Consider the following 24,599-nt stretch of genomic DNA (forward strand, 5'->3'; position numbering starts at 1 on the left):
GGCTTGTTTTGTTTTAATTACTGCTTCAATTCAGCGTGGCATGGAGGTGATCATTTTTTGGCACTGTTGAGGTGTTATAGAAGCCCAGTTTCTTTGACAGTGGCCTTCAGCTCATCTGTATTTTCTGGTCTCTTGTTTCTCATTTTCCTCTTGACAATACCCCATAAATTCTCTATGCTGTAATGTAAAAAATCTGTTTTCAAAATCAAAAAAGTCAAGTCAAGTCAGTCACCTTTACTTATATAGCGCTTTCAACAAAATACATTGCGTCAAAGCAACTGAACAACATTCATTAGGAAAACAGTGTCAATAATTCAAAATGACAGTTAAAGGCAGTTCACCATTGAATTCAGTGATGTCATCTCTGTTCAGTTTAAATGGTGTCTGTTGCTGTTCATTTGCAATCAAGTCAACGATATCGCTGTAGATGAAGTGACACCATTTAACAAGCAGAGGCGACAGCGGCAAGGAACCAAAACTCAGAATAGACAAGAAAAACCTTGGGAGAAACCAACCTCTGACCAGACAAAACCAGTAGTTCAATTCCAGGCGTCAGCAAAGTCAGATTGTGCAGAAGAATCATCTGTTTCCTGTGGTCTTGTCCTGTTGGTCGTCTGAGACAAGGTCTTTACAGGGGATCTGTATCTGGGGCTCTAGTTGTCCTGGTCTCCGCTGTCTTTCAGGGATGTAGAGGTCCTCTCTAGGTGCTGATCCACCATCTGGTCTGGATACGTACTGGATCCGGGTGTCAGCAGTGACCCTCTGATCTGGATACAGACTGGCTCTGGTGGCAATGGTGACCTCGGAATAAGAGAGAAACAGACAAATATTAGCGTAGATGCCATTCTTCTAATTATGTAGCAAGTACATTGAGTGTTATGGGAAGTGTTCCCGGTTCCGGTTTACCTAATTAATGCAGCCTCAAATTATTTAACAGATTTGGGTATTAGAAGCATATTAGTATGTTATGTGTAACAGGTTAAAGAGATGGGTCTTTAATCTAGATTTAAACTGTAAGAGTGTGTCTGCCTCCCGAACAATGTTAGGTAGGTTATTCCAGAGTTTAGGCACCAAATAGGAAAAGAATCTGCTGCTCGCAGTTGATTTTGATATTTTAGGTATTATCAAATTTCCTGAGTTTTGAGAACGCAGCGGACATGGAGGATTATAATGTAACAGGAGCTCATTCAAATACTGAGGTGTTAAACAATTCAGGGCTTTATAGGTAATAAGCAATATTTTAAAATCTATACGATGTTTGATAGGGAGCCAGTGCAGTGTTGACAGGACCGGGCTAATATGGTCATATTTCCTGGTTCTAGTAAGAACTCTTGCTGCTGCATTTTGGACTAGCTGTAGTTTGTTTACCAAGCGTGCAGAACTACCACCCAATAAAGCATTAAAATAATAACACAATGGACCAAAACCAGCAGATGACATTGCAAAACAAATCACCACAGACTGAGGAAACTTAACACTTGATCTCAAGAAACTTGGGCTATGAGCTTCTCCACCCTTCCTCCAGACTCTAGAACCTTTGTTTCCAAATGATATACAAAACTTGCTCTCATCTGAAAAGAGGACTTTGGACCACTGGGCAACAGTCTAGTTCTTCTTCTCCTAAGCCCAGGTAAGATTCCTATGACTTTGTCTGTGGTTCAGGAGTGGCTTAACATGAGGAATACAACAACTGTAGCCAAATTCCTTGACACGTCTGTGTGTGCTGGCTCTTGATGCCTTGACTCCAGCCTCGGTGCATTCCTTGAGAAGTTCACTCAAATTCTTGAATCGATTTTGCTTGACAATCCTCATAAGGCTGTGGTTCTTTGGATTGGTTGTGCATCTTTTTCTTCCACAATTTTTCCTTCCACTCAATTTTCTGTTCACATGCTTGGATACAGCACTCTGTGAACAGCCAGCTTCTTTGGCAATGAATGTTTGTGGCTTACCTTCCTTATGAAGGCTGTCAATGAATGTCTTCTGGACAACTGTCAGATCGGCAGTCTTCCCCATGATTGTGTAGTCTAGTGAACCAAACTGAGAGACCATTTTAAAGGTTCAGGAAACCTTCGCTGGTGTTTTGAGTTGATTAGCTGATTGGCATGTCACCATATTCTAATTTGTTGAGATATTGAATTAGTGGGTATTTGTTTAATAATGTGAGTCAAAATCATCACAATTAAAAGAACCAGAGACTTAAACTACTTCAGTCTGTGTGCATTAAATTAAGTTAATACACGAGTTTCACAATTTGAGTTAAATTACAGAAGTAAATGAACTTTCCCACAACATTCTAATTTATTGAGATGCACCTGTAGGTGTCTGGTTGAGTATTTTTTTTACTTGTTGCTATGAGGGTTCTAGTCACTGAGTTTATCTCTATAACTAAGTGCTGTTATTGTTAACTTTACATACTGTCTGTTTTTTCCTTTGATTCTGTTCAGTGCACTCAACCCTGTCTGTTTTCTCTTCCTCCTTCTTCTTTCTCTTCCTTTTTTCTCAATTCCTCCTTTGCTCTTGTCTTTTGCCTAACCCTTCCTTTTTCGTTGACCCCCCTTTCTGACACTTCCCACTTCTATGTTCAGTCAAAACTCGTTCTCTGTTCTCTTTCAAACAATAACAAGATTCATCAGTTCAAATCATAGTTTTATTAGTCTGAACATTATTTAATTCTGTCTCTCCTTTGCACAGACACTTTTGCCAGTAAGGTTGCTGCCATCCAAGACCAGTATGCAGACGCCTCTATTGGTAATGTGACGGGCAGCAACGCTGTCAATGTTTTCCTGGGCATCGGTGTGGCGTGGACCATAGCTGCTGTATACTGGCGTACCAAGGGTAAACGTTTCTATGTAGATCCAGGTTCTCTGGCCTTCTCTGTCACCCTCTTCTCTGTTTTGGCCGTGGTGTGTGTCAGCGTGCTGTTGTATCGCCGGCGCCTCTCAGTGGCTGGAGGAGAGCTTGGCGGTCCTCGGACTTGCAAGATATTGACGTCCTTGTTCTTCATCTCCCTCTGGCTGATCTACATCCTGTTGGCGTCATTGGAAGCGTACTGCCACATCGCTGGATTCTGAGGCAACGAGGCCTCATATGGTTTCTGTTTGGAGAGGAATATAAATAATGGCCAGTGAAGTAGCAATTTTTCTTTGTATTTATTAGATATTTATGTTTTTAATAAGTCTGATAAGTCCCAAAATTAATAAGTATGTCATCATTCACAGCTTTTATGTTGTCCCAAAGAACATTAAAAAGTGTAGATTTTTGTTTTGAGGGGGAACTATAGGACATTATCACAGATTTTCCTTTTTTTTTTTTTTTTGTATGAACTGTCCCTATAAATGAGTTAATGTAGTATCTTAAACATCATTCCTTGTTCCCTTGCCTTGTATCTGTCTCTCAGTGCTGTCTTAAATCAATCCAAAAGAGTAACCAATGAATCATGTCTTTTTTCTTTTTTTCTTTTGTACTCCTGTTTGAGCCAATCCGAGCCTTCTGTCAATGAATGAAGGTTTTTTTTTTTTTAAATATATATATTAAGTGTCAGTATTACTCTTGTGTAACTGTAATGATGATATTTTAAAAGATATTTAAATGGACAGAATTACCAAACATGGACATTTAATTGTTAAGAGAAGACTGAACAAACGTGCTGAACTTAAAATTGCTTGTGTTAGAAGAAAAGCATGTTTCAGGACTAAATATGAATCGGACAGATGGTCTGAAAAGCATGTCGAGTTCATAACTAATCATATATCATGAATGAATGGTGACATTATTGAGAAGTCAAACAGCGAAAAGGAAAAACTCAGAAAATGGACTGAAATAATTCTAAAGTGGACAGACGAGCAATTGGAAAATAATGTCAGTGATGGTGCTGCATATCATTAAAAATAATTCTCATTTAAATATGTATGTAATGTGTGAGTGTGTGAGTGTGTGAGAGAGAAACCACTCAACCAAGAATAAACAGCTCAGCTGATGTTCTCTTGAAATAGCAAACCATGTAATTGATGTAATTAGCTGTCTGTATCTATCTGTATTTGCCTTGTCCCTTGATGGTCACACTCCTTGACATCAAATGTTCAATAGGAGATGCTAGCCTGTTAACATGATGTGACATTTGACATGGTGACAAATGCTCTTACTGACTGTTTACCAAACTGTATCACCCTAAGTTCACCTGAAAGTTAGAATCCTGACAGTATTTACTCACTCTCATGTGATTCTAAACCCATATGACCTGAGAAACATAAAAACAAATTGTTTAGCAGAATCTTGATGCTGATCCTTATCATACGACAAAAGCCGAAAGTGACCACCCATACAAAAAGTACACTTCATTTAATTAAAAATAAATGGACTGAAACACGCCATAAAAACACTGCAAAATAGTCTAATAATAAATACAAGCTAATCATGTATCTTCAGGGTTCATGAAATTCAGTACACAAGTCACATTGACTACTTTTATTGATTCATTTGTTTTTTGTTTGTTTTTGGACTAAATATATGGGTGTTTAGAATGTCATGGGGGTGTACATGATCGAAAAACAAACTTTGAACCTTTATTTATCAGTGTTGGCTGTTTTATGATGTTTGTTGTAGTGAATTTTCAGTTGTCACTGTTTCGGTGTTCACTGTCTGTCTATCTGTGTCTGACTTCTGTGTAATTATTCTGTGAGACATTCAGGAAGACAGTGGGAGGGTGGCAGGCATTGACTCTGGCAATGTTTGATGGAGACGGAGAGCACAGAAAAAGAGTGAATGAGACTGATTTAGCAGTAGCGTAGATATTTAACCCTCGGAAGTAGCTGCTCTCAGACTAGTATAGTATTCAGAGTGAGAGAATGTGCACCCAGAGTATTTTTAGTGTTATCTTGTTGCTAGGCGACCCGCCCAGAGAGTCATTGTCTTGTCTGGACACAGTGATGGGTGCTTGTGTGTGTGTGTGTGTGTGTGTGTGGGTGTTGCTGTATGTGTGTAACACCCCCTCACTGGAGTCTATTCAAGGCTGAAATCTCCGCATAAAAAATCTTTACCAAATTAACTTCTTATACAACCTTAGTTTACTGGAGGTTTGAGTTGAACTGAAAAGATTTTGGTAAAGCAGTTGCAAAGGTAATTATAATGATCTTCAGTTATGATCATGTAACTGATATGATTGAATTGATGATCATTACCGATCATGCCAGCTCATGCTGTCACAAGGATCATCCGTCATCAACGCAGTGAATCCCACATCAGACTGACATACAGCAGAAGAGTGTGCATGTAATCGCTTTATAGGGTCACCGCTTTCTCTCTCTCTGCCAGGCTGCTCTTGAAGCACAATAAATTGAAGTGCAATCGCAAATGTCACGCTGAAAACAGATATCGTAATTGGATTAAGCAGCCTGCCCAGAGAAAGAGAGAGAGAGCGAGAGAGAGAGAGAGGACTGGGGAATGTAAACACTTCTCCATCTACACAATTTCACACATTCCTGATGAAATTGCATGTAAAGGTTGTTTAATACAATTTAATACTGCAAAAGAGACTGATTATTTGTGTTTTATCTGCTGGCTTCTTAATCAGTTTTGTGATTCAATGCATGTCTAAGTTTCTAACATGCAGATACAGTTTATACAGTATATGACCATTTAAATCACTTAACACTAAAAACATAGGAATGTCATTAACATAAAAAAAAATGATGTGCAAAGAGCGATGTTAAATTTTTTGCAATGACTAGCTCATCACATTATATAAACATTTTCAACATTATATCTTTGAAATAAAGCCAAGTCTTTCTTTTTTTTTTTGAAAAGTATACTTGTGCTGTCTTCAAAGCAGGCATGAAATAAAATGTACAGAAGATATACTAACAGAAAAGGTTAATATGAAAAGCTAACAGTTCATATGAAGTGCCCTGAGGAAGCAGTCACCATGTCATCCTGTATCAGTGTGTGTGTGTGTGTGTGTTGCCCTTGACTGGATCTGTTCTGTGGTGTCTGGTCCTTGCGTGAAGCATCTCTCTGATCTTTCTGTTCATTAGTCTTTTGATTATTCCTTCATTAATGCTTTGATTGATTTCATTGTTAATCTGTTTCTCATAATGAGTGAATCACCAAGTGCTTTTCTTTTCCGCCATGTCTCTTGGTTTGATGCATGAAACATTCTCTTACCCTTGTTAAATGTTCTAGAATGTGTTGTCCTGAAATCTTTTTTAAAATGTCTTTTTTTTTTCAAATTCTGAATTAAACACTACATATTAAATGACTTGTGTCTTTTAAAGGAATGGATGATTTTATGTGTGCATAAGACCTTAGATGCACTTTAACTTAAGAACTTTGTTAGACACCGCTATGAATGAGTCATTGAATTATTCACTCAAACAATTTATTAACATGGTTTCGAATGAAACACTGTGTTGCTCTCAGACACTTGTGAGGAAACATTAATAAAATGCATCTAAAATGCAAGGTGCTTGTTTACTAATCTGATACTGTATATAAAAGCAATGACACACTCATTCTCAGCACTGAACCTGTGAAGCTTATTAACTTACTACAGTTTTCTAGGCTCATGGTGTCCCGGGCAACAATATTTTAACATTTAGAAAAGGTGAATCATTGTCTGGTCAATTGATTGGTATGGAGATTAGGATCAGGATTTTTTGCGCACAGAGAGTTTGTTTTTGCATCAGCTTTTTTGACCTGGAAATGGTAAAGTGTGACATTAGACTTAACAAGTGGATGCAACCAAATCACAGCCCGAATGATTTCTGGAACAACAGCATGATTGCTAATGTAATATTGCTTAGATGAACTTATTCAGATGAGTTACAAAAGGCAGTTTGGATACATGAGGAGTTCCAAATGAGGAAGAAGACTGGGACATATACATGTTTTGTTGTAAACTGAGTTGATAGATGTCAGGCATGACAGTTGGGTGCCTGTGCTCCTCTCTCACTTTCATGAACCTATCCACTGGAAAGAAAGAAACGACAGAACGAGAGCAGAAAGAATGAGGCAGAAGCAGATGCTCACTGGGGAACAAAACAGAAAAAGGGAGAGCAGAGACAAGCTTTGTGCTTTAAATACAAAAGCTGGAGATAAGAGAGAGAAAGAATGTGAAGGGTTCAGAAAAGAAGAATGAATGAATGGGAAATTACATGGAAATATAATTAAAGATTGACTGGCTGCTTGGGCCATTAAGAGGATGTGAGAGAACCTGAATGCGCAGGTTATATTCCTCAGATATGGAGGGAATTGGATTGTTCAGTGTACAGTGGGGTTCGAAGGTCTAAACCAACATCTGGGATTTCAAATCTAATTTAAACTTTATTTAAAAGATTTAGTATTTTGAAACATTGAAAGAGGCATTATGACAAAACTTGTTTGAGATTTAACAAATATGCGTATCTGTGAACTCTTTTGTACAGACCGTTCAATGTTTCTGCTTTCATTAAAGCACAAGATGCTCTTTAGATCATCTCAGATTATGCTGGAGAACATGATCAACTGGTTTGATGCAAAATTGTGAAGGTTACGCAGCTTGAGGTTTGCTGTCATGAAAGCAACATTACAGTAACATACCAAGACAGTACAATGTACATGTGAATATTTCAACTGTTTAGTTAATAATATCATTTGTAATGACTATTGCTATTTTAAATAACAGAAAAGCTAAATAGAAACATTTGCACTGACAGTTTCCCACCATGTCAAATAATAGAAATTAAAGATTGACATGCTTTCATGGTTTGTTTTGTCCTAATGTTGAAGTACTGTCTTATTTTATCAAAAATCCAAAATTATCCAAAATTGTACCCACATTTTTATGTCAGATTTATTAATGTCAGAAATAGAGCTCCAAGCAGCATTTTTCCAACATCATTGTACCATCACAAAAACAAGTGTATCAAAGGAAACAGGCCCTTTTTACTGTCACTATCTTCAACTATAGAAGACAGGAGATGCTTGTGTACTTAGAAGCTATTGAAGGGTCCTAGGAATTGCATTAATCTCTCAGGCGCTTTCATAAGCCTCATAGTTATTGTCCATTTTTTGAACAGTTGTTCTAAAAAGGAGACAAATCCCCTCTTCCATCTCAAACTCTAAGGTAAAACTGAAGTAACTAGTCAAAAATGCCACAAAGTTTACTCTGAAAATCATGTTTCACAGATGCCTTTCAAAAGAAACCATTAGAAGACAACTGAGAAAGTACTGTATTAACTCTTTAAACAGTGTCATACAACAATAGACTAATCTATTTATAAGCAATCACTGTAGCAATAATATTCAACACTAGTATACTGTATGTATGCAACACCTTGCATAAATGGAGGATTTCAAAACATTAAGACTCTAGTGCTGCTTGTGTGGCATTTTATTCCCAATGAAATTAATGTTATATTATTTCTAATTAATTGATGTTCTATTTGACCATATACCTGAACATGAAATTTCCAACTATTGTAAATGTTGAATGCTTTGAGGTACAGACTTAAGTGGTCTCTTTTAAAAGAAGACACTTGGCAGATTGTGTAAAGTGAAAAATAGTTCAAAAGTTCAAGTTCAAGTTATATATATATATATATATATATATATATATATATATATATATATATATATAAATGCGCACACACACAGACACACAGTGATATATATATATATATATATAGTGAGATAATTCTTAATATAAACTAGTTGCATATTAGCATGCCTATTACTAGCTTACTTGCTGTATATTATTAAAAAACATATTTAAGGATTACTCCACCGCAAAATAAAAATTTTGTGATTAATCACCTACCCCTCGTCATTCCAAACCCGTAAAAGGTTTGTTCATCTTTGGAACACAATTTAAGATGTTTTAGATGAAAACCGGGAGGCTTGTGACTGTCCCATAGACAGCCAAGTTACACTGTCAAAATCCAGAAAAGTGTGAAAGACGTCGTCAGATGTCGTGTACTCTTTGTCTACAAAACGTATTCTCGTCCTTTCATAACATTACGGTTGAACCACTGATGGCAGATGGACAATTCTGAAGGCGTCTTTTTAATACTTTTCTGGATGATTCTAGGTGATTAATGGCAAAGATTTCACTTTGGGGTGGAGTATCCCTTTAACACCCTATTCTGCATAACCAGATCAATCAATCAATCACCTTTATTTATATAGTGCTTTAAACAAAATACATTGCGTCAAAGCACTGAACAACATTCATTTGGAAAACAGTGTCTCAATAATGCAAAATGATAGTTCAAGGCAGTTCATCATTGAATTCAGTTATGTCAACTCTGTTCAGTTTAAATAGTGTCTGTGCATTTATTTGCAATCAAGTCAACGATATCGCTGTAGATGAAGTGACCCCAACTAAGCAAGCCAGAGGCGACAGCGGCAAGGAACCGAAACTCCATCGGTGACAGAATGGAGAAAAAAACCTTGGGAGAAACCAGGCTCAGTTGGGGGGCCAGTTCTCCTCTGACCAGACGAAACCAGTAGTTCAGTTCCAGGCGTCAGCAAAGTCAGATTGTGCAGAAGAATCATCTGTTTCCTGTGGTCTTGTCCTGGTGGTCCTATGAGACAAGGTCTTTACAGGGGATCTGTATCTGGGGCTCTAGTTGTCCTGGTCTCCGCTGTCTTTCAGGGCAGTAGAGGTCCTTTCTAGGTGCTGATCCACCATCTGGTCTGGATACATACTGGATCCGGGTGACTGCAGTGACCCTCTGATCTGGATACAGACTGGCTCTGGTGGCAACGGTGACCTCGGAACAAGAGAGAAACAGACTAATATTAGCGTAGATGCCATTCTTCTAATGATGTAGAAAGTACGGTGTTATGTGAAGTGTTTCCGGTTCCGGTTTACCTAATTAATGCAGCCTAAAAATCCTTTAACGGATTTGGATATTAAAAGCATATTAATATGTTATGTGTATGTCAGGTTAAAGAGATGGGTCTTTAACCAGATTTAAACTGCAAGAGTGTGTCTGCCTCCCGAACAATGTTAGGTAGGTTATTCCAGAGTTTAGGCGCCAAATAAGAAAAGGATCTGCCGCCCGCAGTTGATTTTGATATTCTAGGTATTATCAAATTGCCTAAGTTTTGAGAACTAAGCAGACGTAGAGGATAATAATGTAAAAGGAGCTCATTCAAATACTGAGGTGCTAAACCATTCAGGGCTTTTTAAGTAATAAGCAATATTTTAAAATCTATACGATGTTTGATAGGGAGCCAGTGCAGTGTGGACAGGACCGGGCTAATATGGTCATATTTCCTGGTTCTAGTAAGAACTCTTGCTGCTGCATTTTGGACTAGCTGTAGTTTGTTTACCAAGCGAGCAGAACTACCACCCAATAAAGCATTACAATCGTCTAACCTTGAAGTCATAAATGCATGGATTAACATTTCTGCATTTGACATTGAGAGCATAGGCTGTAATTTAGATATATTTCTAACCTGCCTCAATTCTAACCTGCCTAAACTGAACAGCCTTACAAACTATTAAGAAGCAGCAAATAAGAGTTTACTGAGGCCAATGTTTTTGTTAATAGTTAGTAATATAGCGAGAATTGGTGAGAACATATATTTACATTATGCATTTTTGACATGACATGTACTTAACAAAATAAGAAAATGTGTGAAAAATTGCAATAACTGAAATTATAAAAATGACCCTGCTCAGAAGTTTACATTACAATAGGATCTTCAATACACACACACAATTACACAAAAGCACCCCTAATAAAAATTACAAAATTGCAAAAAAAAAAAATATATATATATATATATATATATATATATATATATATATAATTCTATAGTAAAGAATGGAATTTTTCATATTTGAAGAGGTCTCACACTTTCATCATGTCACGTAATCTGTCTTTAATTTAAGAACAAATCCATTTCACAATCTGAAATCCTGTTCTCACCCTATTAAATGAGAACTGAAAAAGGGAAGCACAAGCAAGACATTTCTGACAATGTTTTGTATTTATTGAATGTACAGTAATATTATTTATCGAGGCAATAAAAATTACATCCAGAGTAATAATGTTCCCTTTAAACAAGGCAGACCAGTACATTATCTACATACAGTGTTAACAAAAGAGTGTTTCGGTAGGAAGGTGATAAAGAGACACATGCAGAAAGAGATGACATATGTACTTGGTTAAAGCTGTAATTGAGGCAGAGCACAAGTTAGCCCTTGGGTAAGCATGTTTTGTCCCTTAAAGTCTGACTACAGTCCTCACTGATTTCAGTACACACACCAGCATCACTCAGTTTGGCCCACATGTGTGATGGACCAGCCTGGCTTGTCCCCTGAGGATGTCTGATTATAAACTGAACTTGGCATGCTAATGTCTGCTTTGAAAGAAGAAGAAAAAAACCTGTACCAACAACAGTCAATTTACAGGACATGCTTTGCAAGCATTAATAAAACAACAATAAAAGGTGCTAAAATCAAAAGAAAATTCAAAATCAGAACAACCACCTGAATTTCGTCCCATTTTAATACAATAAAAAGTGGGTTTCTAAATTACATGATTTCAAAAAGGAATTGATGGGTTTTTAAATGATAAAATAGTACCATTACTACAGTCTATAAACAAAACCGAACCATAATGAGATATACAGTATCATAGGAACACTACAGAATCATGCCACTGTAAAGAACAAGACGACCATAAAGTGTCATAATCATAAAAATAAAAATACAGGCCATAAAGTACTGGGGTGTTTCTCAAAAACAAACAAACAAAAAAAAAAAAACACCTGCACCTAATTTAAGGTAAGAAATCAAATGCCGGACAGGCAGCAGAAGACTGAAAGGTGCTTAGGTTGACTGTACAGTGCGCACGTGTTTTTGGGACACTAGATCAGCCTAAGATGCAAGCAAAAAGACACACGTCACCTTCAACTTCTTCTCTAGTCAGTAGTAAAATTCATTTATGTCTAAAATGGAATGAATTCTATGTAGATGGATATAAACTTCTATGTGGTTTCGACTGAAATACACACTTTAATATTTCCTGGTAGAATGTACAACACTAATGTCCCTCTCCAAAGATAACAAGACATGGAGAGAGGAAATGTTTCCATGCAAGTACCATTTATCCCTGTCCATATGGGTAAATAAAGCTATTGACTTAACATATGAACACATTATACTGTGTGGGCTGAGTCACATAAGCTCATGCTCTCTTCTCATAGCAAACGATAGTGTTGTCCATCTCATCTCTTTCAGCCCTTTGGCTTCTGGCCTTCTAAACTCTACTGTGCAGTCTTCATTCTCACAGCCAGCGCTTACCTCACACACACACACACACACGCTTTGTAAATTACACTAGAAATGTTACCATCCAAGCATGCAGAAGAACCGTCATGTCCATGATGCATATTATGTTACTCGCTCAGCAAATGTAATTGTTTGATTATCATAAGTGCTGAAATCACTGTCTTTCTCAAAGTGCTTCCATTGAGATCATTATGCACCAAGCACACCAGTGAGAATGAGGCTCGCTCAACTCCAACTGCCTTAATATTAAGCCGCGAAGCCCTGAGAGACACGAAGAGAATGGAAAACAAGGTGCGGAAAAGATGCACATGGACATCAAACTAAAAAACTGACCAAATATATGAAAGTAAACAGGAAGTGGGGGGGGGCAGCTGACCAGATTACAGTACGAGAAAGCAAAATCCAAACATCATACATTCTAATGGATTAAAAAAGCCCTGGATTGTGGTGATCAGAGCTAAGCTATAAAAGTCTTGCTTCAATCTCACATTAAAAACTCATCTCATATGCTCTGCTTTGCTGCATGTTATGCAACACGACTCTGAATAGACCCCGATAAAGCCAGACGAGGGATTTGTGCACAGTGTTCCTGACACCGCACCCAGAACGTGACAAGATTCAAAAGGGTTCGGCAGGTTGAAGTTTCCTAGACATCACTGGATTTGTTGTGAGATGCGGGATCACTGCCAATTACACTGAATCTGGATTAGATTAGATTAAACCAACCGATAGAGAGACAGATACGGGGGAGGTAAAGGAAAGAGAGCGGGGGATTATGGGATTTTAGAATGCATTAACTGGGTGAGAGAGTTCAAGCGAAATACATGCATATGTGAGGCACTTAAACATTTTAGTGTCATCGGACACAAAAACAATATACACTTTTAGGAAAATATGTGCAGAAATTGCATTTTAGGCCTACAGCATCTTGTCACTGAGGCGGTACCCCTAAAATGGTCAATTTAGCACCTTATTTAGCCCTAAAAGTTATCACTTTAAGGATACTTATTAGTTTTTATGAACAAATTGGTACTAATATGCACTTTTTGGGGGGGAAGATTAGGTACAAAGTTGTCCCTTGAGGGTATTGCCCCAGTGAAAAGCTGCGTAATCTGCATTTTTCAGACAGTGTGCTCATGGCCTGATCAACATTCACAAGACCGATGTTTCGTCGCTGTGGAAAAATGAATTGTGTTGGGGGGAGTAAGAAATAGTCCATCTGTGCATTATGTAAACATGTACCTTTAAGACTAAGCATGAGCCTTGCTAGCATCACAGCGTCAGAATTCACTACTGCCAAAATTACACTGCCACCTATAGGACAACTCGCTGCACTACCAATAAAGCTGCAAAAGTGCACAATATACATCCGAAAATAAATAGAAAAGCCCCATCCCTCTGGTTTCCACAGGTATCTTGCATACAGGTGGTAGTATGAATTAGATAGAGCCCGGATTATTAAAGCTTGATAAAATCCACTGTTTATGGATTAAAACAAGATTTTGGTTAAAAAGAACTGATTCAGACAGACAAGGTGGTAAAGTGTACGCAAGCTAAAAAAAAATAAAAACAATCATAAGAGAATGCATACAACTTTTAGTAATACTATATCTATTCTTAAAATCCACTGCGGACAGAAATGGATTGGAAAGAGTGATAAGAAAAACAAATTAAACAAAGATAGTATCACTAATACACTCCTGTAGTATCCGTCCGTCTTTGACTAGACGGGAGTGTTTGAGGTGGAGGAGGAGTCCAGCACTCAGGACGAGATATTGGAAATGTTGCTCCAGCTGTGGTTAGGGGAGGAATAAGGGGGCGTGCTGGAGTTCGAGGCGGGGCCGGAGCTGTGGCTGTCATTGGCCTGACCCATCAGAGTCTCTTTCCGGGAGCCACTGCTCTCGATCTCCTGCAGATACTGAGAGACCTCTTCCGGCAAGCGCTTCAGCTCTGCCTCGCAGTCGCGTGTCAAACGGGCCTGATCCTGCAGAGACAAGATGATCCCATTCAACATTTGAAGAGAAATCTTCAAGAATCAGGGGTGGTGATATGGCCAAAGATTTCTATGATAATAAGAGCTATTTAATTTAGTGTTAAAAAAAATACATATCCCAATATATTTAATTATGCTGAAAATAAGGTTGTTGCGCTATCAAAATTTTCGATATCGATGAAATATCACCGTTCTCAATACCAATTTGGATATCACTGTAAAAACTAATCCTAACCTAATGTAATTAAAAGGTTCAGTATTAAAAAATAACTGATTACAACTATTAAGGCAATGGAGGGACAAAAAAGTATATCTATAAAAGGTAAGATATTTACACAAAAGCTCAATCAATGATTACAGCTGGACAGGCATATAACTTGGTGTATTGGACCTTTGAGAATCAAAACCCATGGAAAAAGCCCCAATACCTATACACTTTATTATAGGCACCTCTCTTTGTGGGTGCTTTGAGTGTTTATTCTCAGAAAATTGTCTGTTAAACAATGTTCACATACAGAACGGAGTTCTCTTTTACTTTTACTTTTACTTTTAATCTTATTGCACTTTTAAAATCTGTTAATGTTTGAAGTGGCTGGCTTGTAAAAGCGTAAGCTACTGTGACGAATTGGCATAACTATGACCATTTGAAATGCAGACCGGTTGTCAAATTTCTAAAGGGTTATCATGTCCAGTATATTGTCCACCCCTACTTAAACAGTCTAAAAAGCTTTCAGAATCTGATTGATTTCTTTTTCATGATGACAGTGGTGACATTTCCTCTTGTAACTGCAGTATTATATTGTTATTGTTGTACATTTCAGTAAGGGACATTGATCAGTAGAAGAAAATAATCAGTGCACGGACTGACCATAGGAACCTCCTCCTCAATTTTCTGAAGGATGTCCTTGTGAAGGGCTTTTAACTTCTCTTGACGCTTCCCTTGAGACACTTCCAGCTACACAAAGAGAGAAAGAATTAAGGAAATTCATGAGGAAGACTGACCTTGTTTATTTTGAACTTTTGGTTGGCATGGCTCAGAAACACTTCGTCCTAACAAGGTTTCGAGCAACAGCGATGAGTTTCTGTCCAATATTGATGAGACAGTCTGTCGAGTGCTTGTTTACTAGACAGATTTGTGGAGCAGGTCCGCTCAGAAGCATCTGATATCTACTGATTGCCTACGATGTTATTGTCATCTGCCACTGTTGTCCATCATTAAGTATTAAGTGGTTGTGCAGCGTTCCACACCACTGGCACTAGTCAGACCCACCTGGGTGGCTTTTCGGACAACGGAGAACGTCGTCAGAGCTTGTCGGGAGAGACCAATCTGACTGGCTGTTTGGCTTAAGGAGCCAGACCACAACAAGATAATATCTCAGATGACTATGCTTAGTAAATCGAGAGAAGCAGAAATTGTGATGATGTTCAAAACACCATTCATCGCGCAGGCCTATCTGAACAAGCAACACATTTGCTTCTGTAGAGATCCTTGCAGTGTTTTTATTAAAATTGTTTTTAAATTCAGTTCTTTTGAGGCTGCTTATTTGTCGCATATGGTATCAATTCAAAGATATTACATTCTGGTATTGGACCAAAGCCAAAATTGTGGTATCAAGCCATCCCTACAATTGTGTCACCACTAATATTCTGTACATACTGAAAAAACTTAAAAACTGAGCATGAAATCTTAAAGCTGCGGTAGGGAACTTTTGACGCTCTAGCGGTTAATAAACAGAACTGCTTGCATCTTGCGGAAGAACATCGTAGCCGGAACTACTTCTCTCTGTTTATGTCTATGAAGAATCACAAAGGTACTCGGTTACTCCGCCGCAGTATCCCCGAAGTAATCTAAAATAGTCCGAATATAAACACTTATTATAGGTGTACCCTAGTGATTCAGGACAAGCCAAAAACACGGTTTGGAAAATGGATTCATGGTGTACTCGCTTATTATATACATTTTTCTACATTTTGAACACAAACAAAGTTACGGACCGCAGCTCTGATTGGTTATTTTTTACCAGGAGCGATGGAGTTTCTGCAAATGGCAATAGGACCACTGCGAGGAGCCAGAGGAGCTTGATTTTTAGCTTCATATTCTACTGTCAGGACATAATGACAGGTTTAATAAATATGTAAAAAAATATTTTTTTTACAAAAGTTCCCTACAGCACCTTTAAGTGACACTTAATTAGAACAAGGTGTCTAAAAAGAGATATTTACACAAATAACACCACAAACATAAACTTTTCCAGAACTCCACTCACCTGGCGGATTAAGTTGACCGAATCATTGATATGTTTTCTATTGATCTCATTCAACTCCCTGCTGAGTGAGAGAAAGACAGAAGGTTATGTTCATTGTACACTATCATCGAGGTGCTGAGACCAGTGCTGACCTTTCCAAAGTTTCCAGTGACGTTAATGGCTGGATGAGCCTCAGCAGCACATTACAAATGGTCTCATTTCTCTCTATTTCTCCCTAACATTTTATCTGACAGTTTCCATAACAAGAAAATGAGAAATATGGCTGCTTTTACAGATATCTTGAGGCATCTTAGAACATCTCTAAATAAGATATAGTCAGATTGTTCTTATAGGGCTACAACCACCAAATATGGGGATGTAACTGTATTTGTCTATATAATTTTACCGTGTCTACACCAGACGCGAGCAGTGCGACAAAATACTACTACTATAGAACTCATTATATTTATTATATCAGTCTACAAGGACGCGGCGGTCGCCGTGATAAATCCCTGACAGAAAACAGCTGATGCGTTTTTATTCATGATGTATTGACACAAATTTCAAATGATTTTCAATTGTCGCTTTTTCACGTCCAGTGCAGACAGATTTTAGCTGTTGCGACACAGTGTTACTTTCTTCTGTAAAACACACAAATTATTATCATATTTTTTTTACAGTGAAAGTCCATGGTCAACAAAACTGCGTGTCACCAACATTCTTTAAAATATCTTCTTTTGTTTTCAGCAGAAGAAAGAAAGCTTTCCGAGTATGGAATGATAAAAGAATGACTAGAGGTGAGGGGTGTGTGTGTGCGCTAACCTTTTAACCCTAGACTGTCACTGGCACTGTCCTTGAGATAAGAAAAAACTATTACTCACGCCTCAGCCTTGTCCTTATCTGCTTTCTTGGCCTCAATGATGCTGTTCAGCCTCTTCCGGTCCAGCATCTTCTGTAACTCTTTCTTTTCTCTGCGAGCAGTTAATGTGACATTTTAGCATTTGTCCACAAACCCACAAATGCGCCTCAAACACAAAGACACAAAAAAAAGTTTCTCACTTGTCACACACATCCTTGAGCTTCTTGATCTGGGCTGCTTGGCATTCTTGGGCGATTTCCTTTAGTTTCTGATTGGCCTGGAACAGAAGCACAGAGTCAGCAGTGTGTACAGAGCAGCTGTGATCGCTGTGTCTTTGGGCTATTGTTGTGTGTCATACCTCTCTGAGGTGGAATTGTTTAGCCTCTTTCTCTGTCTGATGCTGTGCCTGTCTAAGCTCAAGAACCTCCTGCATGTGCTCCGCTTTGAACTGGTCCATCTGTTTCTGCACCTCCAGATCCAGCTCAATCAATTCCCTCTGACTCTCCTCTGACCCACTGCACACACACACACAAATAACAAACAGCTGTTTAATGAATTCAGACTCGATCGGAATCGGACGTTACCTCCCAATCAGGACTCGTGTGTATATATATATATATATATATATATATATTCTCATTATTTTTTAACACATCTTTAGTTATGCGGTGGCACAGAGTTAGACCCTTTTGACTCCACACAGAAACAGCAGCGCGTGCGGCATGACATGTTTTCAAGACCTGGTGTGAATAAATATAGATTCAAACTCAAAGAGACAGGATAGTCTGCGCATGAGATGAACATCACAGAGCGCTAAACTCTCATGCAGTGTGTGTTTCATTCATAATAGAAGCCAGAGCGCACTCTCGTGCTGACAGTTATATCAGGAAACTCCTAATATGGACAAAAGCGTCCAGCTATCGTATTTACAGGAAAACAGAAACTAATGCAAACACGAAGACATTAATATACGATCACGACAATAAATTGTTTTTCAAGTCATCTCCAGCAGGTCATAAATAAAGTATATGAACAATGCAGTGCTAATTAACATATCATTTAATACAGTATAGAAACTATTCTGCCTTATTATGTGATAAACCTTGTTTTGTAGTATATAAACAAATCATTATTATTTGTTAATGTCCAGCATTTATAGATTCCTAAGACAATTAAAAGACAGAAAATAAGAGAAAATTAAAGCTGCCTATACTACAAGTCAGAAGTTTTTTGAACAGTAAGCTTGTTAATGTTTTTGTTTTTAAAGCAAGTCTCTTCTGTTCACCAAGCCTGCATTTATTTGATCCAAAGTACAGCAAAACAGTCAAATTGAAATATTTTTACTAGTCTATTTAAAATAGCTTTTATATTTGAATATATTTCAAAATGTAATTTATTGAACATCCTGGATCTGTTTTTTCGCTCTTCTTTATTCTTTTTGTTATGTATTATATAGAAGTATCGGATCGGGACTCAGTATTGGCAGATACTCAAAATCCAAAGACTCTGACTCGAGGGCAAAAAAAACCTGATTGGGACATCCCTAAATTATAATATTAATAATAATGAATTGCAAAGAAATTATTTAAAGCAAACCAGTTTCCAATGTTCTTTTAACCAAAGGCCAGCAACTTTTCTGACATTAAGAGAGGTCTCATTCAATTTTTAATTTCTCTTCAAAATCTAATTTGACCACGGAAGTGAACAAAGTTATAGGATTTTGATCAATGTAAAACTAAGAAAGGTTCTGCTGTAAAATGTAGCAACCTTTCTGATTCTACACTATATCTAGTTAATTAATAAAATAAGCAACTTTTTGACAGTGAACTTATAACTAAATCAAGCAGTCTGCAGTTTTAAAGCAGTTTAACCATTGGTGTTGCTCCCTGCTTGTAAAATATCTATCAGAGAGTCTGATCACATCCCCTTCCATTACTCTCTGCTAAACACAATGTTCCTCATGAGAACTGAACATTGGCTGCTTCACCACTCTGAGCTCCAGACCTCTTGATCTCTCTATGATCACCGTATGAATTACAGCGAACAGTTGGCACTCAAGCACAATATCCACCTGGCCAACGCTGACTGAGGTCAAACAGTCAATGCTGAATCTAAATGTCCTCACTTTTTCTTCAGACTGGAGCGCAGACGCTTCTCCACCTGACTCCGTTTCCTCTGGAGGTCAGAGTTCAGTTGACTACAGCGAGTCCTTTGTTCCTTACTGAGAGCCCACACCTGTAACACACAAAAACATATTCTTTAAGTTATTGTTGAAAAGAGACTAGCATAATTGTGGCATCGTCAGAGCGCTATGGCTCTGATATCAGTTCGTCATACTTAAGCCAAATACTGTTGACTGCTCAATACATATTGGCTGATTCGTGTTGATTCATTTTTGAAAATTGCATGGCTAAGTAATTCCAGGTCTTGAGCATAATTACATACCATATTACTTTGATAAATGATCTGACCTTCAAATAGACATACAGCTCAGAAAATCTACTAACTCCATTGCTATTTACTGAGAACTGTGGTCGACTCAAGTCATGCTCTCTCACTCAATAAAAGTGGTTCCCAATCCTGGTCCTGGAGAACCCCCAACGGCCAACACGGTACAGTTGTGATGTCTCTCTTATCTGACATGCACATTTGTTGATGAGTTGAATCAGGTGTGTTTGATTAGCGAGGTATCTAAAATGTGCAGTGTTGGAGGTTTTCCCGGACCGGGATAAAGTGAGGCTTTCAAATTTGTAATGAAAGATTGGTCGTTTTGACGATTAAACGTGTGAAAGAATGCTTTACAGAGTTTTAAAGATGGAAAAACAAGCTACAACCACCAAATTACTGCAAATTTTCACGGACAAAAAAAGTTTCACTGTCTATTGAAAATAATGATGAAATGTATAAAGCAAAGATTACTCTCAAAGCAACCAGGCTTCTTCTGTTGGTCAGTGCAGCAAATCTCAGTGACCAACTTTGGGAAATCTGCATGAGATAATCTTTTGCCTTCATGCAGAATTCACAATTGCATGGATTTTCTTGTCTTGTGGAATAAGGCATTAATATGTGCTTAATTAGCACTAATAAATATCTAATATTCTAGTAATATGCATGCTATTAAGCAACTAGTTAAGAGACCCTAAATCAAAGTGTTACCATACATTTATAACACTATAGTTTGTAATATATCACCTTTGCCCAAATTAAAAAAAAAAAAAAAACCTAGTTAATACTAATGTGAGGGTGTTTCTAATGCAGCATCTATGTTTGGAATGGTAAATTTGACGATTCTCTCTTCTGACTGCTGTTATCAGTCTCTTTCATTTTTTTTAAGTTATTACTATCATGGAGATTTTTTTTGCTATTTGAGCAAACAGGGAAGCAAAAAATAGTTAAGCCAACTACGACGACTTGCACATTGGATTGATCTATTTGTCTATGTCCATTTACCACAAGCAAAGCCTATTAACTAAGACATGCTACTATAGCTACAGTGCATGTTCAAACATACGAGCAGTGTTTGGCAATGTGCTTAAACACCCTTTCCATCAAGGCTTTCTCAACCAAAAATCGAAGCTGGTCTTGAAGAACTGAACTTTTTTTTTTCTTTTTCTTTTTTTTTTATCTAGGCCAAAATATATGTGCATATTATTTGGTTAAAAGTGACCCTAAGGGAATTCTCTACATAATACTTAACTACAAATGGTTTTGCAAGAATAGAGTGCTTTTTACCTTTTTGAGATGTTTCTTTTTCAGCTCCTTGAGTTCCTTGCATTGCTTCTTCAACAGCTTAAGGTAGGAGTTGTGCTGTTTGAGCTCATCAATAGATTGAGGTTCGATTACTGCAAAACACAGAAACAAAAGCTTGTCCGTGATCTGCAACACCTCTCAAGCCTTCGCAGGGGACTGATGAAGATGAATGTACAATGGTTAGATGAGGGTGAGTGAATCTTACCTTTAAGAACACTGTTGACAAAATCTTCTTTTTGGCCTAAAATATATTACACACAAACACTCAGTTCACTTAATGAACATGACATGGATACTCAAAAATATACATTAGAGGCATAACGGTTCACGGTTCAGTACGTATTGCGGTTTTGAGGTCACTGTTTTGGTACAGTTTAGTTTGGGAGTGGTGTATTCTTAATTGGAAATTTTCATAAGAATTCACTAACACTTGGTAACGTTTGTCTTTTAAAAAAACGTTTTAAATTAATAAGTAAACATTTGTATTAAATAAGCAGGCTCTATATTATTATTTCATTACAGTTAATGTTCTTCAGAGAAAAAGATAAATCAAGCTACATTTAGAAGTCCAAAAAGAAATATGTACATTTGAAAAATACATATTTTAGTAAATAACACTGTGCTCCTTTCTGTTGCGCTCCATTTTGCACTTGCATAGTGCAGTTTAAGTTTAACCATGCCTCACTTGCTGAAAAAAATAACTAAATATTAACTATAAATAATTCTAAATATACAAAAAAAATTTATATGAATAAAAAAATAACTATTATGAAATGAGAACTAAATTAAAAATGGAATTCTCAAAAAAATCTATTTATTAGAGCTTATAAATGAGATGAACCTTGCACTGTGCATTAATGCAAGCTGTCACTCCAAATGTCTTTAACAAAAGTGATTATCATCATTTTTTATTACAACAACCGCTATACCCCTAATAGATTTCAGAAATGAAATGACTGGAACATTATGGCCAAAATGCCATAATGTGTGGAGAGAATGATCGTGAGCAAGACAGCAGGAGAAAGAGTTTCTGAGGTGAGACCAAACCTGATGCAGGAGGGTTCATGACCTCAGTGACTACAGAAGGAAGTGTTGGAGATGACAGAGGACAAATAGGGTCAAAGGTCACAGAGCCACTGTCAATTTTGTCTCCTTCATCTTGTTTCATAGGTCCACCCTACAGAAGCAAACACACACAGTATGTATTCACTTAATGGCTGAAATATCTACAAGATGTTAGATCATGTAGCAGTGAGCTAATAATAATAGGAACCGATCACCCAAAACAAATTTATTCCAAACCCATTAAGGAGAAACTTATTAATAATATATTTGTCACTATTTTTAATGTAGTTATAATAAATGGGAACTGGAGCTTTCAAGATTCTAAAAATATGCTAAAGTACCATAAAAGCATCACATGCAGAAGCATAAACTCAATCAACTGATTAATTGAAAATATATGAGTCAAAAGAATGATTTGCAGAGGAATAGGACTGAACACTGATGAAGGAAGACTTTTATGTCAGGATCTTCAGTGGACAACTAATGTGTTCATTTTAGGGTGGGCTGCAAGTTTAAATGGGAGATCACTAAAGCTGGGGACACACTACACGACTAGAAGAAACTTTCTAAGACTTGACCTCAACACACTTAAAGACCGTTATCATCGACTGGAGCAGATTCTAGTCGCTGACAGTCAGAAAGGAGCATAAACTTAATGACTGCAGTCAGTTCACTACACGACTGTGGGTCACTCATGACTGGACAAATTGGAATAAAAAAACAAAAACTCACAAAACCGGCAGCATCTACACGCGCCCCCTCAGCCGCCCCCACCCCACCAAAGACAACACAGATCTGTTTTACTTTCTTAGTTTGTGCTTAATATAACTTATGGCTTTCCTGCTTTGTTGGTGTTTCTAATAAATGCAATTTCCTCATCCATTTGACACAACTAGTATATAATTAATATATATATTATATATATATATATATATATATAAAATTTTATCATATTTGTGATTTATGATTTCTTTATAAAACCTTTATAAATTCTTGAAAACAAATTTTAAGTAGTAAAATGTTAAGAAAAAATAGCCTCTAATCTACAGATAAGATACAATTCTTGATAATTAAAACAAAAGAAATGACATAATTTATTGGCTATTCTATACTTTGCATATAAAAACTAAACCATTTAATTTGCAGTGTTAACTTATAAATTAAAAGAAAGACCAAAAATAAATCAATACGATACGAATCATGATTTTACAAAATTACAAAATGAATGCAGATGATGTTTGACAGTGAAGACATCTTCATTGCATAGCTGCATACAATTGCTGGTGTCAGTTGCAAATATTAAAATGTTAAAAACATATTTGCGAAGCCGACTGGTAATGACTGGTTCTTGAATTCTAAGATAATAATCTTTAGACACCACACACTATGCAACTTTTTCTGCCGACTGCAAACAGCGACTGAACCCAACTGGAACAGACTCGATCTGACTGGGCATGATCAGTTGTCAATAACAAATTCCAATCATAATCGGCATGAAACTCGTGCAGTGTGTCCTCGGCTTTAAGGGGATTGGTTGGTTGCAAAAATTCTAATTGGACACCAGTCACTATTAGCAGAATTGTGTATAGAATACTGCCAGACATTTGCTAAGTGACACCTATCAAAGGTGAAGTAGACAGGCATGACTGACCTCAGTGAGATCCTCCATAAGTGCTAAAAGCTGTCTTTCTCTCTGGGCCAGTAGAGAGAGATGTTTGATGGGGTTTGTCAGAGCCTCTGCATACTCTACACAAAAACAAAGACAGAGGGGAAAGAGTAAGACTGTACAAAGGTTGACAATGAAGGGCTCATACCTGAAAGACTACTGGTTTGAATTAAACTCAGAGTGACCCATTAACCAACTTTGTTTTATTAAATAATTTGACTTTATTTTTTCAAATGGTTCTTATTTTATCTTTGTACTGCATATCCCACAATTCCTAGTAAACTACATTTCCCTATATGGTGCACTACATTACCCATATTCCCCTGGTCAAGGTCTATAAAGACCTTACTTTCTTCCTTTGTCCCTTGGTGAGGTGTGGGTGTTTGAATGGACACCCAACCATGTCCTTTGAACCCTTTCCTTAGGATGCATTAAGTTTGCATAAGTTTGTTTGCCAATTATATCGTTTGAATTTATTTGAATTGTTTATAGATATTAGTTTGTTTAGACTGAGTACAATATGGATGTTTATTGATGAATTGATTGTATGAGTTTGATTTTCTCTTTTGTATTGTCTGTAGTGATTTAAAACCATCCTGTTTATGCTATGCATCCTGTTCATCATGTCCATCCTAGTAATCCTGCTCCATGTGAATTTGTGAACTTCATGTCATATGAATAGCTAAAGATTTTTGCTTCTTCAATCCAATGGAATAAATAAACAGTATTTGCACAGCAAT

General features: G+C 37.2%; 2 protein-coding genes across 4 annotated transcripts in view; one reads left to right on the plus strand and one right to left on the minus strand.

Moving 5' to 3' along the window:
* The window catches only part of slc8a4b (solute carrier family 8 member 4b), a 64,284-nt gene extending 58,034 nt beyond the window's left edge, over positions 1–6,250 (plus strand). For both annotated transcript variants that reach the window (XM_052560943.1, XM_052560942.1), the window contains one exon: positions 2,692–6,250. In XM_052560943.1, coding sequence (XP_052416903.1) covers positions 2,692–3,071 — 380 coding nt within the window. In that variant the 3' untranslated portion in view covers positions 3,072–6,250. The remainder of the gene's footprint in view (positions 1–2,691) is intronic.
* A 4,705-nt stretch (positions 6,251–10,955) lies between these two features.
* Positions 10,956–24,599, minus strand: part of plcb3 (phospholipase C, beta 3 (phosphatidylinositol-specific)) — a 56,189-nt gene continuing 42,545 nt past the window's right edge. The window contains exons 24-34 of one of the 2 annotated variants that reach the window (XM_052560496.1): positions 23,845–23,939; positions 22,176–22,305; positions 21,334–21,369; positions 21,111–21,220; positions 19,504–19,613; positions 17,737–17,893; positions 17,579–17,655; positions 17,401–17,490; positions 16,541–16,601; positions 15,142–15,228; positions 10,956–14,264 (exon numbers count right to left, since the gene is read on the minus strand). In XM_052560496.1, coding sequence (XP_052416456.1) covers positions 14,043–14,264; positions 15,142–15,228; positions 16,541–16,601; positions 17,401–17,490; positions 17,579–17,655; positions 17,737–17,893; positions 19,504–19,613; positions 21,111–21,220; positions 21,334–21,369; positions 22,176–22,305; positions 23,845–23,939 — 1,175 coding nt within the window. In that variant the 3' untranslated portion in view covers positions 10,956–14,042. The remainder of the gene's footprint in view (positions 14,265–15,141; positions 15,229–16,540; positions 16,602–17,400; positions 17,491–17,578; positions 17,656–17,736; positions 17,894–19,503; positions 19,614–21,110; positions 21,221–21,333; positions 21,370–22,175; positions 22,306–23,844; positions 23,940–24,599) is intronic. The other variant, XM_052560497.1, reaches the window with a different exon arrangement.

The sequence above is a fragment of the Carassius gibelio genome, chromosome B7 (assembly GCF_023724105.1).
Source record: "Carassius gibelio isolate Cgi1373 ecotype wild population from Czech Republic chromosome B7, carGib1.2-hapl.c, whole genome shotgun sequence".
Taxonomy (NCBI): Eukaryota; Metazoa; Chordata; class Actinopteri; order Cypriniformes; family Cyprinidae; genus Carassius; species Carassius gibelio.